Source organism: Salvelinus fontinalis, chromosome 4 (assembly GCF_029448725.1).
Source record: "Salvelinus fontinalis isolate EN_2023a chromosome 4, ASM2944872v1, whole genome shotgun sequence".
In the NCBI taxonomy this organism is placed as follows: Eukaryota; Metazoa; Chordata; class Actinopteri; order Salmoniformes; family Salmonidae; genus Salvelinus; species Salvelinus fontinalis.
Genome location: NC_074668.1, coordinates 66072978 through 66088004, shown reverse-complemented (window position 1 = coordinate 66088004; position 15027 = coordinate 66072978). Strand labels below are relative to the sequence as shown.

Genomic DNA, 15027 nt, shown 5'->3' with positions numbered 1-15027 from the left:
CAGTGGACAACTGGTCTTTCTTGTCGATGAATGGACAAAGTTTATCGTCATTTACGAAGTTTGGCCAACCTCCTAATGTTAAGTCCAAGACTTTGGAAAGCACTGGATCTTTCCTTGTTTCCTCTGCTATGTCTGAAGCAGATATGGGCAGTTCGTCAATGAGAGAGATCTGGAAGACTGCTCTATCATCTTCACTGTCGGAGTCACTATTGCATGGTAGTCTTGATAGTGCATCTGCATTTGCGTGATCACTGGATCGTCTGTACTCAATCTCGTAGTCATAGGCTAACAATATCAGAGCCCAACGTTGCATTCGAAGTGCAGCAAGGGTTGGTATAGCTGATTTTGGTCCAAGGATGGCCAACAGAGGCTTGTGATCTGTTAGCAGTTGGAACTTCCTTCCGTACAGGTATTTGTGAAACTTCTTCACTCAGAATATTATGCTCAGGGCTTCCTTCTCAATTTGAGCATAATTTCTCTCACTTGGTGACAGAGTCCGTGATGCAAATGCAATAGGGTGTTCTTCACCTGACGATAGAACATGTGAGATGACGGCTCCTACTCCATATGGAGATGCATCACACGCGAGTCTCAGCTTCATCTCTGTGTTGTAGTGGGCAAGCCACTTGCTCTTTAGCAGACGCTGTTTGCAAGTCTTGAATGCTTCTTCGCATTGTGGGGACCAATTCCACTTTGTATCGGCCTGCAGCAGTTGGTGAAGCGGATGCAACAATGTGGACAAGTTTTCTACAAACTTTCCGTAATAGTTCAGGAGCCCCAAAAATGACCTCAGCTCTGAGATATTTGTGGGTGCTGGTGCGTTTACGATTGCTTCCACCTTGCTGTTGGTTGGGTGCAGGCCTTGTGCATCAATCTTGTATCCGAGATACTCCACTGAGTCCTGGAGAAACTCACACTTGCTGCGTTTCATTCTCACTCCGTATTTCTCCAGTCTTGACATCACTTTGTCCAACACTACAAGGTGCTCTCCAATGGTTGGTGCTGACACGAGGATGTCGTCCATGAAGCACACAACGTTGTCTATACCGTCCAAGATCTGATCCATTGTGTGTTGGAATATCGCTGGAGCTGTCGAGATTCCATAGGCCAAGCGATTGAATCTGAATAGCCCCTTGTGTGTATTGATGGGCAGATACTGTTCTGGCTCCGGATCCAGCTTCAGTTGCTGATAAGCGAATGCCAGGTCCAGCTTACTGAAAACCTTCCCACCAGCTAGAGTGGCAAACAGATCTTCAGCGTTTGGTAGTGGATATTCCTCTGGTAGTATGCAGCGATTTACTGTGACCTTGTAGTCACCGCACATTCTGACGGTCTTGTCTTTCTTTGGGACTACAACAATCGGAGCGGCCCAGTCGCTCCTCGCTACTTTTGTGATTATATTATTCTTCTGTAGGCGGTCCAGTTCCTTCTCTACTGCTTCCTTAAGAGCATAGGGAATGGACGTGGTTTGTGAAAGATAGGCTTGGTTCCTTCTTGCACTCTGACTTTTGCTGTGAAGTCTTGTATTTCGCCGTAGCCATATTTGAAAAGTTCTTTGTGCTTCTCCAGCATGTTACTGAGTGTAGCCTGACTCACTGGTTTGTCCTTTCTCAGACTGAAGATTTCTCCCCAGTTCAACTTGATCTTTTGTAGCCAGTTTCTGCCTAGCAAGGCTGATTTTTCTCCTTTAACAATGACAAGCGGTAGCGTCCACTCCTTCCCCTCATACCGGACTGGTACCTGGATCTGCCCTAACACAGGAATAGTGTCACCAGTGTATGAAGAAAGGTGGATGGACGCTGGTTGAAGAGGGCACTCTTTCAGTTTTTCTTTGTAGAGTCTCTCTGGAACCAGAAATACAGACGCTCCGGTGTCCAGCTGCCTTTTTACTGGTTTTCCCGCTAACTCCATGTTGAGATAGATTCCATCTTTTTGTTGTTGAGCTGTGTACACTGTGAACAGTTCCAATACTGTTTCAGTTGTACCTTCCTCTTCTTGTGCTGCGTCTGACACTTTGTGCGCTCTTGCTGTGCGTTTTGAGGCTTTACACACTTTCTGTAAATGTCCAACCTTTCCACAATTGTGGCACTTTACATTTTGGAATCGACATTCACTGTGCTGATGATTATCTCCCCCACATCTGTAGCAACTTGGCTTAGACCTTTGAGATGTGGGCTGCTTTGTTCTTGTGTAACCTTGAGGACGGGACTGAGAAAAGTGTGACTTTTGTGAGCCTTTTTCACCAAGTGCATCACTGACCTTGTGAACACCTTTCTGACGTTCTGCATATCCCGATAGCTCAATAGTATCCCTGTGGGCAAGCTCGAGTCCAAGTGCGATATCACAGGCTTTCCGAAAGGTCAGGTCCTCCTCTGACAGAAGCCTTCTGTGATATGCTTCACCTGTGAGACCACATACAAACTTGTCTCGAAGAGCATCATCAAGAAATTGTGCAAACTCACATGTACTTGCCAGCCTTTTCAAAGCAAGGATGTAGTCAGCCACGGTTTCCCCTTGACTCTGGTGACGTTGGTAAAATCTGAAACGTTATGCAATGAGAATTGGCTTAGGCTTGAAATGCCTTGAAAGAGTTTGTCAGTTCTGCATAGTTCAACTCCACTGCTTTTATTGGTTCAATGAGACCTTTCAGCAATCCATACTCAGTTGGACCCAAAACACTGAGAAATATGTCTGCTTTCTTTTCATCTTTGATTTCATTTGCAGCCAGCCAACGCTCAAAACGCTCCAAATAGGAATCAAAATCCTCTTTTGTAGCCTCAAACTCTGGTACTCGACCAATGGTTGCCATTTTCACAGTTAATTGTTCAGTTTCCTTATTCCTTGTATTCCTTAATTTTCATCTAATTCTTCACTTCAGAAGTTCCTGCAATTTCTTCGTTCACTGCACTCATTTGTAACAATGTACACACGTGTTACGTTCCTTCTTTCTTTTTCTTGACAATATTTCTCCACTGAGATCGCCTAATTTCAATGGGTTCAATTAGTTTTTTTATTTAACCACAAGAGGGCAGTGTCGCTATTCTGGACTCCAATAGTCTTGCTACTTGGCAGCTCCTGAACACTGTACCTGCTAGCAGTGCTTAGCCTTTTTTTTACTGGCGAAAGAAAATAAAAAATAACTGACGAATTACATAATTATTTTGAGTTTCATTACTCACGCAACATTCTTCCCTTAAAGCAATGTCCGTTAAAGAAGTTTAATCACCTCGTCGCCACTGTAATATTTGTGTTGTGGAGAAATAACAAGGCAGGAGACGGGAGTACAGTTAGTTTTCCTTTAGTCAAAACCTCTCCTGCTCTACAGTTTTTCCCGGGCACACTAGTGCGCATGTGCATTTCCTATTAGGTGTAGTAACGTACACTGTCGTAATACATCACTGCTTAGTAACAGCATAGTAACTAATATAAACAGATGTAGATCCCAGATACTACAGACACATGGAGAGAATCATTTTCGCAGTATCCTCAAAACCGGCTTTTTGACAACTGCTGATAGCTACAGGGACATAAACACAAAAAATGCTGCTTGGAGTTAGTGTCCACGATAGTAGGATTACCAGGTCAGTTTGGTAGTGAGCTTGTATTAGATGTGGCTATGAGTTGTGTGTGAAAGAAATAGTATTTTTCCTTTTATTTAACCAGGTAAGCTAGTTGAGAACAAGTTCTCATTTACAACTGTGACCTGTCCAATATAAAGCAACGCAGTGCTTTATTATGATAGTTCCTGCCCCAAATAATCATGTTTTAAAGAGTGTATGTGAGAGAGTGAGTGTGTATGTCAGATTAATAGAAATGATGGTAGATACTTCCCCTGATAATTTGGTCAGATAACTGTGTCTGTACAGTAGGTGACATTTCCATGATAGCTATCTAATAACTATAGTTATGCTAGGTGATGGTTTGGCTTATCATGGTCATGTCTATGTAGAAGAAGACTGGGGGGAAGTGAAGAGGACTCGGGGACAGGTATCAGAGAGGGAGAAGGGCAGAGGAAGAGAAGAAGAGGTCTGAGTCAGCAGCTTCATCTAGGACCTCCTGAGATTATTTTGACCACTGAGGACCTTGAACAGGATGTGGCCGAGGGGAGAAACATGGAGAAATGAAGAGGAACAACCCCACACCAGGCGCCATTGGAGGTACCAGCCCCCAGATCCACTCAACTCATTTCAGCAGTCTCCTCCAAGCCATCGAGAGGGATGCAGCCCAAACTGATCCTCACATTTAGGAGGATGAAGATACCCTCTTTGCCATGAGCATGTTGCCAACCCTGAAGTGACTGCCGCAGCAAAGAAAAGCAGCAATCAAGGTTACAATTCTTTAGCTGCTTTTCGAAGCAGAGTTCAATGTCATGTTTTTTTTCTCCACTACACAGGTAGTGTCATAAGTATTGTGACTGATGTAAAGTAGGTCATTTTTACAGTATACTCATGTAGGCTAATTGGTATTTCAGATCAAAGGATTAACTTGAGGCAAATGTATAGCTGTTGTTTCTGGGTTAGAAAATATCCTAAAATAATTTGCTGTCTAAATATTTGCCTGTCATATTCATCTTTTGATCTAAAATACAAATTCCATGAGTAAACAGCAAGAATGACCAACTTTACCACACTGTGCCAATATTTATGCCACTAACTACACTATACAAGCAGTATTTAGTTATCATGAATCTCACATTTTATGGTGTTATTATGTAATGCTTGTATGTGTTGTTTTTCTCTTCCCTTCCAGAGATAGTCAATTTAGCCGACCAGCTCACAGGAAGGACAGGAAGAGGAGACTTGTCTGGTTGTTGTTTTGACTTTCTCCTCCAATGGGTTTTGAGCGGGAGGTGAGAGGACACAAGTAATCAAGAAAATGGAGCTGAGATATTCCAACTGTCCTCAATTGAGATTTTCCAACTGTCCATATTCCTTGTTAGTAGGCTGTTTTAGTATAAAATTCATGGAATTCATAAAGTAAATCGTTTCTCAATACTTAGGATAGCATTCATTATTAGTCATTCATTATTAGTTGTACATAGATTGCATGAAAACTGACACTGGAGAATTCAGATTCTCTTGTTCTTTTACAAGACTAAAGGTGAAATGTGTGTTTACCTGTATTGTGGCTACACATTCACTTTTTGTTTTTTCAGACACACACACATCTCCTCCACTCCTCTGTCCCTCAGATCTCCAGTGCCCTGCCCTTTCTCTCTTTATGGCCATGTCTGAAGTTCCTTACTACTTATAGGCTTCATGAGTAGTCCCTGTATCTGTCTGCAGTTGTGCCAAAAATACATGCTCTTTTTCTTTTTGTTCTCTTACAGATTACAGGCTACACATTAATTGTTGTATTTTTACATGCACACACACCTCTTTCAATAGTTTTTCAGTTTTATTTGTTTATTAATATCTCATTTAGACTTAATCTGCTTATTTCTTCCTTACACCTTTGCAGATCTAAGACAAGATGAAAGTAAAAACACATTCTCTTCCTAATTAGTTTTTTTCCACCTGCATTTTGTCAGAGCGGTGAAGATGGTGATAAACTGTACTATTTGTATGGACCCTAGGTTAACTTGTCCCATTATCATACTAACTTTATGTCGTATAACCTTAGAGGTCCTGCTCATCTGATGTACCATGCCGGATGTGTATAATACTGATGTTAATGGGAGAGGGAAGGGGTTTAAGGTGTGGTCTTTACTCCCAAATGTCACTTATATATATCTTCCAAAAGAAGAGAAACAATGAGACAAAGTAATCTGGGGTAAAAATGCTATTTTATGGACAACGGTGGATGGTTCTTAAAATAACCTTGGTGTTAGGGGGCTCTTCAAAGAGCTGTTTCACTCCACGGCATACTGCCATGGGACTTCACCTGCTGGTGATGAGAAGTAGGTGGTCAGCTTCTCCCTCACCTGGAGTGCCTGTCTGAGTGAGGGTGTTGTTGGCACATGCCCTGGTGACATCAGGTAGGTGACCATTTGGCGTGCTTGTCTCCACCCGAAGCAGCTCCTGGAATGACCTCTGCGGGTAGTTGTGGAGAACACGTGGCCTTCACGCAGGCATCAACATTTGAGGGGCTAAGACCAAGCACTCCCCGATACATTCTCCACCAGGCTGCCAGAATCCCAAAGGCGCATTCAACAACTAACCTTTACCTGGATAGTCGTTTGTTAAAGATCCTTACAGACTTTGGCAATGGCAGCTGGCGTCCAGCTTAGGGCCGCATGAGGTTGGGTCTCAAGGGAAGGCCTCGTCGCCGACGAAGACGTGGGGAACGGGTCCCAGGTCTTCAGCCCCAGGGAGTGATGCTGGTGGTGGAATCTCCAGGGTGCCATCCTGATGTGCCTGGCCGAAGGCAGAGTCCCGGAGGGTCCCCCCATCACTTCTCTTGCCTTGCCTTAAGCACCAACATCGACGACACGGAAACAGTAGATGGCATCTACAACAGCCAAGAGTACAACTGAATATGTACCCTTGTTGTAGAATTGCGAAACCCAAGGTCGGTGGAGCCTGGGTGACTACATTTTTCCCAGCAATGGAGCCAAGACAGTTGGGGAAATTCCACCTCTCCAGGAACTAGGTAGCAATGGCCCTCCAGTCTTCCTCCTTGGGGACAGGCATGTATTCACCAACCAGACAGTCCCAAATGGCTTGTGCCACAGAGGGGACAATGCCTGCCACCGTGGACCGTCCAACTCCGAAGCTGAATCCGATGGTCCTGTAGGAGTCCCCTGTCGCCAAGAATCTGAAATATAATTATCAATATTGTGTGTAACTTGAAATTCCACCCACATATTCTACCTACTCATATACCTACCTCATTACAGTTTATTATGCTCTACTAATTATATTGTAATACTCATCAACCATCATTAACAATGCCTTGAAGCAGTACAATTCAGTCTATGACTGTATCAATAAACTGTAGCCCAGGCCAACTCTACTCTTAGAAAAAAAAGGTGCTATCTAGAACCTAAAATGGTTCTCCAGTTATTCCCATAGGAGAATCCTTTGAAGAAACTTTTTTGGTTCCATGTATAACATTTTCCCCAAAGGGTTATCCTATGGGGAAAGCAGAAGGACACTTTTGGAACCCTTTTGTTTAAGAGTGTAAGTAATTCCAATAAGAATTTAATGAATGACTAACTGTCTTGAACAACAAGGAGTCCTGGAGAAGACTAGCCCACCTTCATCAGGGCAGAAGGCACCACAACTTTATTTTCATTTGGTAACATTGCATCATTAAAAAAGGATTTTAAACCAACTTTGGGAAAAGTTATAGTCCTAATGAACATTCTGTGAAAGTAAATCTGATGTCACATAGGGGCTATTAACTAGAGAGCCCTTTAGCTAGCTAGGTTGCACATAAAATATATCTAATATAAATCAATTACGGTATCAAAGGCTTTAAAAATTCACTATAATTTAGCTTACCGGAGACAAATCGCCAGGCGTTTAACTGGGCTGATGGACTCCCGGTAGTTGGTATCCATCCGAGCGATCCTGGCTCCAACCATCTGGAGCAGGTGATCGAACTGGCTTCGGTCCAGACGAAAGTAACTTCGAAATTCTAATCCAAACAGTTGAAGCTCTTGAATGAGACGGTGGTACTCCCCTCCATGCTTTCGGGACCCACACAGGCCTGCGCTTTCGGCAGGGCTGGTCCCTTACACCCGCGCGATCAAAACCACCTTCCTCACCGTTTGGTCTCATTGTTGAAAGAGCCTGCTAAGCAACTAAGCATTTTGGAGGGAAATTATATTATAGGCTCGCACAATTAATTTTTAGATGTCATCGAATAAATATGTATGCTACTTGGCAAATGAATAAAATATGTAAAGAAATTATGCAATCAAACTGTTTTTCTTATTATGGAATCCCCATTCTTTTTACTGGATATGTGTGCAACAAAAATTCAACATTCTACTACTTTCTGTCAAGTCTACGCATACAATTTGATGCATACATTCGATTTACCACACATAACGCACTAGAACTGCCTCTGCAACGCAATGCTGCAAGGCAAACGCTGCGATCCATTGGAAATTAATGTACTTCTGGAGAGCCAAAACGCAGATCACAATCAGTGTGTTCGAAGCGTATTGTTTGAAAGCTGACCGTTAGCCAGGAAGCAATCAAGGCGAACGAAAATGGCCCTAACTGAATTTGTCCAATAGAAACGGTCGTTTGTATTTTCTGTTTGGAGTAAACGGTTTGTTGCAAAACGTTTTGAAACATAATCTGCCTAATGATCACACCCCAAAGTAACGAATGCGAAAGTTTGAATGATTGCTTTTTTATTCTGACTGTACTGTGATTAGCTGGGTTGATTGTGAAAACTGGGGGCAGCATGAGGCATTAGATTAGTGTCTACAAACTATAGTGCTTGTTGTATTGGTTGTGTCTTTTAGTATTCTCTGATGGAAGCAGAGGCACTCCTAATCTCAGGACCTCAGGGTGTCCTTTCTCATCCAAAGGCCCTTACAAATGCCAGACCTAACTACTGAATAAATCAAATAAATTTTATTGCAGTAATATTTTCGACAAATATAAACAAACAAAACAAAAAGACGAAGCCATATTCAAACAAAAACAACACATTTACACCAGGTTACATGGTCTTGTCCTGGCTGTGTTTCAATTAGTGTCTACAGGTAATAAATGAACAGCTGTTAATAGATATTCAATCAAATATACAACATCAGCCCACATTATGATTTGGGCTGATCATTCTCAGTATAGGCTGATCATTTTCTCCTCGGTTTGGGAATGACGTAGTTACCATTTGTTGCCACAGGAATGAGGAGCTTCCGGGATTCCATTGGGAGATATTTCTCAATCAACACATTCACTGGCATGCTGTCAGTCACAAACCCCTGTCTGGAGAGAAAAAAGATTTAGAGAAAGACGAATACACGCACACACATGACAAGGAGATTATAGTACATACTGTACACTTAAACACCTGACGAACCACAGCTATAAACAAACCTCCGTATCAGCAGCTCTACGTCCTCCACCTCAATGGTCTTCCTCTTGGCGTGAGCAGCAAACATCTCCAAGTCATCAGCTTGTCGGTCAAAGTAGAGCTCCATTCTGGCAAGTAAATGTTACACATGTATTCATCCATCAATACATTATCATTAAGTAAGTCCTCTATTCTGTCACTAATACATATAATTTAACATCAACGATAAAAGAACAGTTGCATTCTGATGTTTTCCTATCTTTAAACAGATTGGTACATCACTAAATCACTCAATGTGCAGGTTAATGAACATAAGCACTTTTCCCTAAAATGGATGTAGATTCTTACATCTCCTTTAGGACAGGGTGGACATCTGTAGACACCTTGGTCTTGGCGAAGTGTTTGAACACGCTCATGATGTAGCTCTTAGAGAGACCAGTATCCTTCTTGGCTGATCCAGCCCGCTTTCCCCTCACCGCTTTGGGCTTCACCGCAGCTGCAGCACCAGACAAAACACTGAGGCCCCAAAAGACAACAGATTAGGTCACAAGCTTGCACACAAACTAGCACACGTATAAACACACAATAATACTACTACTAAAATGACTGCATGTGTTTGTGTGTGACTTGCCTTGGTTGAAGGTCTTTGAGAATAGTGGGTGTGGCCAGGGGGTCAATTGGCAGAGCATTCCTCTTCTTTCTGACAAACGCAGGTGTCTTCATGGACAGCTCTGTAAGAAAGAAGGGGTTAGTCATCACAGAATATACGCACGCGCACACACACCTGAATACAGATTTTGTAGATCTAACCTTCACTCTGGATACCATCCCCCTCTTCCACATCATCCCAGTCCTCCTCATGGTCAGCTGGGCTCTGGGCAGTGATGGGGTGCAGGGATGAGACGCTACTGTGAGGGGCGTTGTTCTCAGGTTCAAAGGTCATCTCTAAAGGAGGCATGGAGTTCTCCATCTCCTCATTTCCAAGGCTGGTGCCTGTTCTACTCAAACCTTCCAGCTCCTGTTCATCTTCCTGGGGCAACGGGGAGGGAGGGGCGCTGCCAAGGGTTACTGTGCGGGTGTGGGCGCTCTCACTAGCTCCCACCTCCGGCCCGCTGTGCCACTCACCAGCAGTGTCCCCCTCTGACCTTCTGCCAGCCCACCCCACAAAACACACACAAAGACATCAATAAAACAGTCTCACAAATACTAAATTAAATAATAGAACAGAAAATTGAATAGACCACTAAGATTATTTTTCAAACTTAAAGACTGAACAGTCTTGTTGACAAGCAGTATTTGAGCTAAGTGGAATACTGTCCACATCGGCCAATGTCACATCTTTCATTATCACATCATGCTCTCATTACCAACCTGACTCACCAGTCTCTGTAGGATGGAGCTCTGCTCCCATGCTCTTGTAGCCCCTCCCTCCTTCAATCACTCCTGCAACCTTGACACCACCCTGAGCAATAAGTTCTCCGACTGATGTGCATCACATTGTGTGCTAAACTCTGTGATGTCAAGCCTTTTTCCTGCCCTTCCACTACCTGTCCCCCTTCATCTGCTAGATCTTCTGTCTGAGATTCATTTATCTCCTCCTCCTCTCCTTCTGTCGGAGACTCGGCTACCTCTCCTTCTGTCGGAGACTCGGCTACCTCTCCTTCTGTCGGAGATTTAGCCAGCTCCTCATCTTCTCCGGTCCGGGAGTCAGCTACCTCTTCTACTTCTTTTGTCTGGGAGTCAGCTACCTCTTCGGTCTGTGATTTGGACTCCTCCAGTCTCACCGAGGCCCCTCTCTGCCCAGCAACAACAGCCAAATCCTCTCCATCTTTGTTGTCTATTTCCATCTTGTCCTCCTTTTTCCCCTACCTCCTCCATATCTTTCTCCTCCTCATTCTTCATTCCTCGCTGGATCTGTGTTCCTGTGATGGTGTCTTTGTCCTGGGTGGCGATAATGAAGGTTGTTGCTGTGTCATCAGGCGGGGCGTAGAGCGCTGTGTTGCTGGTGATGATGTCATGGGTGATGTCAGGAGCGGTGAGGTCACTCAGTCCCAAGGTGAACCCCTCAGAACGAACGGTCTCACTGAGACCCTGCTGAACCTCCCTAACACTCAGCTCTGAAAAACAGGGAGAGGGAGGTGGGAAGAGAAAAAGAGGAGGAAGTACTAGGTTTAAGTTCAACTCTTCACACAAAATGTAGTCTTACATAAGAGTCTCAATCTCATATTGTTCCAGATCATTTAAGTACATATCAAACAATATAATACACTGAACAAAAGAGAAGCAGAGATATAAGGGGGAAGAAATTAGATAGGATGCAGAGGAAAGGGCTTACCAGGGTCTCCACCCATCGCCGCCTGTCGATTCCGTAGGGCCTCGTCAAACTCCTCAAGGCAAATTCTTTTACGATTTGCTACCTTCCTTTGAAATCCCCTTTTCTCAGTCCGAACGTCCACAAAGGGTGTTTTCAGAGAGAAGGTGATAGAGCTAGAAAATATGAGAAAACAGCCTCATTTACATTTCTGACATTCACTACTGAAATTCAATGAGAGAGAGCAGAAATTTTTCCAATTTGCAGCTCTTTACCTTGGAGAGGCAGAAGACAGGGATGAGAGGTCTTTTTCTGTTGCACTGCCACCTTCACCCTCTCCATCTGCAAACAAGGAATCCACAAACATAAAATTCTATCAGAAAATGAATACATCCATCATCAGACTCCTAACCTACAGTCTCCGAGACAGCTTCTACCCCCAAGTCATAATACTGCTAAATATCCATAAGACTACTAAATAGTTAATTAATGGTTACATGGACTATCTGCATTGATCCTTTCTTGCACTGACTCTATGCACTCACAATACTATATACACAGACACACACACATTCACTACATACGCGTGCACACACACATCATATGTTACTCTTATTATTATCTATTATGATGCCTAGTCACTTACCCTGCCTACATGTACATACAGTATCTACTTCAAATTCCTCATACCCCTGCACATTGATCTGGTACTGGTACTCCCTGTATATAGCTCCAGTCTTGTATATTTTATTCCTCTTGTGTTACTATTTTTTTTTATTATTTTAAAACTCTGCATCGTTGGGAAGGGCTCGTAAGCAAACATTTAATGGTAAAGTCTACACCCGTTGTATTTGCCGAAAATACAATTTAATTTAAACTTGAACCCATGAAAAGTGAGATTGTCAGTGGGTCAAAATGAGTGGAACAGAAAATCTCTTCTCATATAGAGCAGTTAGCCAGTATGTTTAATCACACCCTGTAACACGTTCAGAACATGCTCCAGTTACAGATGTCACACAAACTTAACCATGCGCACAGTGCCGACCATGACCTTACCTTCATGTTCAAGCTGCCTGTTGAATGCTGTTATGTTGAGACTCCGACGTGGTCGCTTCCTGCTTAGTCCCTTCACCGTATTTGACAGGTTTACTGTGGTGGTCATGTCAGGGAGATCCAACTCAGACAGCCCTGTACTAGGCGGCACAAACAAAAACAAGGTGTAAACACATCACCACACCAATAATGCAGAGGGCTGTGTGTCCTGAGTGCACCTCTGAGGATATCGTCCTTGTTTGTCAGCATACCTTGGGCGGTTGCTGTGAAGACTGGAGTTTGTGGAGGGCAGCTCTGGCTCCTTCCTGACTGGCCGGTCCTGAACCAGAAGGGATGTTTCCAGCTCTGACCAATCAGAGAGGAGACAGAAGAGAAACAAAAACAAAGATCACTGAACAACGGGCTATAATGTGCCCATGATGAGCATATAATAAAACATACATCTTACCGCTAGTCAATAATAAAAACGCTGACCCACACTCTCACTGTGATATGACAACACTCACCCGTCTGCAGGATCCCCCTGAGTAGGTATCTAGGTGTGATGTCAACGTCATAGAGAAGCGAGGCTGTGGCTGGTGCAAGTGTGTTAATCTTCCTGACTCCCTCTGATACAGCCCGCCTCTTACTGGGTGGCTCTGGCAGGGAAGATCTGGAAGTGCTCTGTAAGAGAAAAGACAAAAATGCTGATGAACTCAACACAAGCCTTGTTTAAAACAGTTCCTCTGCCCAACACAGACAAACGGACAGAAAAACAGATCTTCAAAGTAATGCCGGGCGGACACTACAAAACTTTAAAATCCTAACATCCCTGAGCCTCTCACATTAAATTACCGTCTTTCCTGTAGTTGTCTTACCAGCATAGTGGTGCGCAAACTAAACGATGTAGCACAAACGAGGGGAGGTCAAGCATGACAACATTCTTCACTTGGTCTTGAGGATCTCTATACCATGCTGTCTTGACAAGGATGTGATTACATAGCTAGAACGACCTGTGGCTCAAAGCAGCCTCAAACGTTTTCAGTCAGACATTCATGTTTGCCATACAGAGTTGAAATATCTAGCCAATACATTTTTAATTGAATAACATTGTGTGTAAAGAGCTTGTCAGAGCTGTAATGATTTGACACTTTGGCAAGTACAAACACATACTAGTAGTAGTCATCGCTCCTGCTCGAGAGTACACATTCTGAGTGATGCGATACAACGTCATCATCTCACTGGCTATTGCTGATCGCCATTCTCAAATCTTGTCATTACATATGTCAAACTACAAGAGCATTGCAGATTTTGTGCAGATAAAATCAAACACGTTTAAAAATATTGGGACGTCTGGGACTGCTCAAAGACAGGATCGGTAGCCCTCTGATTACATCTCTGACCCGCTCACATTAAACAAGCATAGCTGATGGCCGCTCACCCAGAGTAGGCAAGGACATGGGGATTTTGTCTCCGACCTCAAAAACTTGTCTGGGACAGCTAGAATTGGGGCCAAAATCACATAGTGTACACCCGGCTTAACCTGACCTCACAAAGCTTATTTTTGATGCTCTGTTTGAGGGCCTCCTGTGGGGTAAGGGCCCCAACATCACTCCTCCTTAGTCTGATACTATGTCTGACTCTGGACCCAGGAGACTGGAACTGAGCCTGGGAGGCACTAGAGAGGACATAACACACATGGCTTATTCCATTAAAATTAAAAAATGTATCTGGAGATATCACAGTTGACAAGAGAGAGCCTGTCAACCTAACAGTAGACAACCGCTAGCCAAAGCAAGTTTAGTTGATCGATATTAGTAGGTACTGTGGGTGACACTTTTCGACAGTGTTGATTTACCTGCGGGTAATTGGGGACCTGGAGGACTCCGTTTGAATTACATTTTGCAGGAGAATTCGAGCAGACACGTTCTCATCTACAGAATCCATGGCATAACGTTCAGTCTGTCGAAACAGAAGAAATCAACGTCTTATCGATATCCCGGGTATAATTGACATGCTGTCAGTTTTAATTAGTTAGCTAGCTCACTACCGGCTTAGTACTTGTTAGCTAACTTTCATGCAAATAAACACATAACTTACTACTTCTGAAAGTAAGTAAGTGGGGCGACTAACGCGTTAAAGTTAACTACGCTAACGTAACAGGTTAACCTAGCTAGCTATCCAAGCTAAGCTAAAGTTAGATATATCATACACTGACTGACAGAATCAAGGAATTCTACCGAGTCGTGTTCACGATACATTAGTTTCTTGTCGCCTCTTTATGTGGAAAAACAACGTTTTGATGTGCTATTTTATGATATTATCTTAAGCTTGCTAGGATACTATGAAAAAAAAATATATACAATAAAAAGCTTGCTAGCTAGTGTTTACCTTTTAGCGGATGGCTCCCGCGTTTAAAATTTAAGTGAAAACTCGCGAGATGAGAATTGGGGGAAGCAGAAAAGCTATTCGGATATGCATTGTGGGACTTGTAGTTTATTTAAGTTCTTAGTTCTGATACACGCTTGCTTGGAAAGCAGTAATAATGGATACAATAGTTAAACATCTATTAACATAATAAACGTCTGAGATATTATACACAGATACGTCTAAAACTATATTAATTGTGCGCAACACTAAACAAAATGTCATATTTTTGGGGCTGCCTGCTTAGGACACAAAACAGGAAGTTGTAAGCATTGTGG

The 15027-nt window shown here is 43.2% G+C and overlaps 1 protein-coding gene across 1 annotated transcript; it reads right to left on the bottom strand.

Moving 5' to 3' along the window:
- Window positions 1-8519: 8519 nt before the first annotated feature.
- On the bottom strand, window positions 8520-15017 carry LOC129852914 (uncharacterized). The gene is given in 15 exon segments (XM_055918514.1): window positions 8520-8891; window positions 9003-9107; window positions 9328-9495; window positions 9611-9710; window positions 9790-10162; window positions 10416-10859; window positions 10861-11096; window positions 11315-11466; window positions 11566-11632; window positions 12347-12483; window positions 12595-12688; window positions 12850-13006; window positions 13871-14000; window positions 14181-14284; window positions 14714-15017. Coding segments are annotated over 14 exon segments (2385 nt in total). The 5' UTR covers window positions 14270-14284; window positions 14714-15017; the 3' UTR covers window positions 8520-8758.
- Between the last annotated feature and the right edge of the window lie 10 nt (window positions 15018-15027).